The following is a 4083-nucleotide window of genomic DNA, read 5'->3' as shown; positions in this document are numbered from 1 at the left end:
CCCGAGAGGGGAGGCCGAAGATCAGGTGCACGGCGGCGTGAAGAGCCGCGACAGCTAGCGGGGGCAGGAAGAGGGGAAGGCGTCGCCCGAGGGATCCTCGACGGCTCTTTCAGGCGCGGGGACCTCCCGGCGGGAGACGACAGCCGCGGCACCGGAGAAGGGGAGGGGTCCCGGGCCCGGGGCGGTGACGTGACTCAGCGCCTCTCGCTCGCAGCGCATAAAAGGCAGGCGGCGAGCAGCGACGGCGCTGGGCTGGACGCCGCGGTCGGGGGCGTTGTGGGTTGCGGCGGCCGTCGGGTCTGCTGGGAGAGCGCCCGCGGGACGGGGACGGCGCGATGGGGATGGCCAAGCTGCGACTGCTGTGCGCCGCCGTGGCGCTGCTGTGTGCGGCACCGCCGGGGCGTCCCGGCGCCGTGCTGCCCGCGGGCGAGGGGGACGGGTACGGGGTGAAGCTGTGCGGCCGCGAGTTCATCCGCGCCGTCATCTTCACCTGCGGCGGGTCCCGCTGGAAGCGGCTCTCCCTGCTGGCGGCGGAGCCGGCGCCCGCGGCCGGTGAGTGTCCCAGGAGCGGGGCCGAGGGGCAGGCGGCTGTCGGGGCGCTTCGCTCGCTGCCGAGCGACGCCCTGCGAGGAGGGATGGAGAGAACGGGAGGGATGGGGAAGGGCGAGCACCCCGCGGCGCCTCTCGCTCCCCCCGCCCTGAGCCGAGGGGGGAAGGTCCCCGTCCCTCCCTCGCTTTCCCTCTAGATCCTAGTTGGCATTTCCGAAACTTTTGAAAGGACGCCCTGAGATTCAGAGGGAAAGGGACGGCAGGTGCCGGGGCGTTATTTGCCGGGATAATCCGCAAAGTTTTTGGTCAGTTCGGAGATGACTGCGCGGCTGGGCAGGGCTGCCGGCTGCAGAGGGGCTTCTACTATAAAATCCCAAAAAATCACACTTCTCCCCTGTCTTGGCCATGTGGGGAGCTCTGATGCCCCCCGGGGAGTGGTGGGGAATGCCTGTCGCTATGGCTTCTCTCCCTTCCCAAGGCTCCGTAATTCCTCGGGCGGCGGAACGAGGTGGGGTTCCTGCCGGGGTTTCTCTCCCGGGCGGGAGCCCGGACGCCGCGCTGCCCGCCGGAGCTCCCGGGATGTGCGGGACCGCCACGGATGGCGCGCAGTGTTACCACTCTCTTGTGCTGCTCGGCACCAAAGAGCTGGCACGCTGGAGGATGGACTCCAGTGCTTCAGGTTACGACTGACACAGCAAGAACTGCTTTATGGTGAAACAGTTAATGGGTAAAATATTCCTCATAGTTTTACTGTCGCGTGTCCCAAGCCCGGTATGTTAAGAAAACGTCAGTAGATATCTTCTGGGCTGTGTTCTCAAACTGCGGTAATGTAACAGTAATTTTAAGTGATTACTCTAATTTATGTTGATATTTTGAATACTGAAAAATAACTTTTTTTAAAAAAGACAAAAATTGGAATTACGGCTAAAACGTGCAATGGAAGAGAATTTTTTTTTCTGATTAAACACACTTTATAGAAATAACCTAAGACTTCAGGCAGCTAATGAAGGCAGTATTCTGGGTTTTCTGGGAATTTTTTGCTTTTCACTCCTCCTCCGTGCCCCCAAAAGGTTGAGTAAATGATAAAAGTAATCTTTGTAATTACAACGAATTACTTACATACAGCCTCTGTGGGGATTGTGTTGTTTCCCAGCAAATTTTGCTTTCCTTTTTATTAACAGCAGCTTCTGAGAACTGCAGTCACTAAGGAGTGTCCACTATGCTGCATGATGTCTAACTAGAAGACTTCTCCACCACAAAAGACTATCAAATAGCAGTCACTGTCTAATTAATTAAGTAGCTACAGCTACTTTTATTTTTGCACATACTCAGGCAGCTGTTCTATCTGAAAATTAGGTTCTATATACTAATTAGCCATGTATAAGTAAATACAGAATTTTCTGGATATTCTCATGTTCTTTCAGCTTTCTGAAACAAAAAAGTAACTATACCAACAGCATTAAGATCACAAGAAGAAGACTTATTTTGGATTCTTTTAAAATTAGGTATTGAAGAATCTGCTTGTCTTAAGGTGAGAGGAAGTAGGGTGGGATTTTTGAGAATGCTTTAGTCAGTGAGGTGAAGCGTATCATAAGTAAATTCTGCAAGCCCCTGGTATGTCTTGAGAAATGTAAGAATTGAGTGGAAAGCATCAGTTAAAAATAGCTAGAGAAAAATGCAATCCAAGAATCAGTTTACATGCAATCTTCACTTACTTAGTCCTTCCTACATTTGTTCTTCACGTGGTGCTAGTTTGTATGATTGTGCGCAGGAGAGGAGGTGTCTGATCTAATTCATCAGACACATGACATAGCACTGTGGTGTTTCTGGATTCGTCTTTACAATAAAATTCTGTTTCTGTGGAGAAGTTGAGACTTCTCCATCAATAGCACTGAAATTATGACAGGATGGCTTTACTTCAGTTACAGTTGTTTCTGTGTACTCTGCATGTCTAACAGGAGGTAGACTTCAAAGCATAGATTCCACTAAAAGTAAGCTACAAGTGAGTCATGGTGTGGCCACTGAAGTACTGACAGTTCTCCTATGTAATAGTGTTTCAGTTATTACTAACTGAATGTTTTTTGTTGCTGTTTCTTAGAGCTATGTGAGCCTTTTGATGCTCCTACAGTCTGAATTTAAGATAAGTCTTCTCTTTAAAACAGATTCTGCACAAACAGCAAGTAACAAACTACTGGGAAGCTTCAATCTGCAATCAGTTTTGGATCCTGAAGTGGAACAGCTGCGGAGAAGCAGCCCATTTCTTGGATGGGAGACATTTAAGGACTTGTATAGTTTAAATTACTATAATGAATATGTACCTGTGGCAGGCGACTTAAAAAAACTTGTTCACCAGGTAGAAGAAGCTGTTCAGAAGGACAGGGGAGGAACAGGAAATGCAAATCCCATGGAATCAAGCAGCTACCTTTGGGCCAGGTATCCCAGAAGAAAACGGGAGTCTCTGGGTTTGGCAGGAATGTGTTGCAAATGGGGCTGTACAAAAGCTGAAATTAGTGCTATATGCAGAGTTTAAAATTCTCTCTACATTTAATGCATGAAATCAGTGTCTGTTGCAGTACTACTTGATTGATTACTTCATAGAGGAAGAAAACTGTTGCTGTATTTTATCTTATCTATATGTGCCAGTCAATATAGCTGGTTTTCTTCTTTAAAAAAAAAAAAAAAAAAAAAAAAAAAAAAAAAAAAAAAAAAGTAATTGCAATGAGTTATTTTGCTGCAGTAACTCTTCTAATCTATATTTTTTACTAAGTATTTTAATTTTAATGTTGATTCTTTACACGTATATTACGAATGTATTATATCTTTGTAACACTTTAAGAAGAACTTCAATATTTCATTAAAATGTAATTATACTAAGTGTTGCCAAATTATTCTTCCTCTGTCAAAAGAATTAATATAGAATCATAGAATGACTTGTGTTGGAAGGGACCTTGAAGATCACCTAGTTCTATTCCCTCCGACAAAGGCAGGGACATCTTCCACTGAATGAGGTGGTTCAGAGCCCCATCTAACCTTGGCCTTTAACACTGCCAGGGATGGGGCATCTACATCTTCTCTGTTCCAGTGTCTCACCACCCTCACAGGGAACAAATTTCTTCCACAACATCTAACCTAAATTCACCCTCTTTAAGTTTGAACCTCTTACTGCTGCTAAGTTTCTAATGAAGAGTCCCACTCCAGCTTCCTTGTAACATCCAACAATAATAAAATGGGATTCATGGTACAAAGCTGTACAGAAAGAATATATTGCCAATGGAAAGCCCACTGACTCAGCCTGCTTATTATGTTGACCATACATTTTCCATTTCCTTGTAACTGCAGAATTGTTTTTTGCAGTGTTATCTTTATAGAATCTTTACCACAACACAAGAGCCTCTCAGCCTGAGGTGGTTTTTTTTGTTTTTTGGGGGGTTTGTTTGTTTGTTTGTTTGTTGTTTTGTTTTGTATTTATGTATAGGCTTACACAGTTACAGTATTAGCACTTCAGTCATTCCATGTTTGCTTTACATCTCCATT

General features: G+C 46.4%; 1 protein-coding gene across 1 annotated transcript; it reads left to right on the top strand.

The window, feature by feature from the left end:
• Positions 1-335: 335 nt before the first annotated feature.
• On the top strand, positions 336-3189 carry LOC120765646 (relaxin-3-like). The gene is made up of 2 exons (XM_040090712.1): positions 336-552; positions 2712-3189. The coding sequence occupies exons 1-2, from the start codon at positions 336-338 to the stop codon at positions 3077-3079; spliced, it is 585 nt and encodes a 194-aa protein (XP_039946646.1). The 3' UTR covers positions 3080-3189.
• The last annotated feature ends 894 nt before the right edge of the window (positions 3190-4083 follow it).

The sequence above is a fragment of the Hirundo rustica genome, chromosome Z (genome assembly GCF_015227805.2).
Source record: "Hirundo rustica isolate bHirRus1 chromosome Z, bHirRus1.pri.v3, whole genome shotgun sequence".
Classification (NCBI taxonomy): Eukaryota; Metazoa; Chordata; class Aves; order Passeriformes; family Hirundinidae; genus Hirundo; species Hirundo rustica.
Note: the sequence above shows the minus strand (reverse complement) of the source record. Positions and strands in the feature narration are given on the sequence as shown.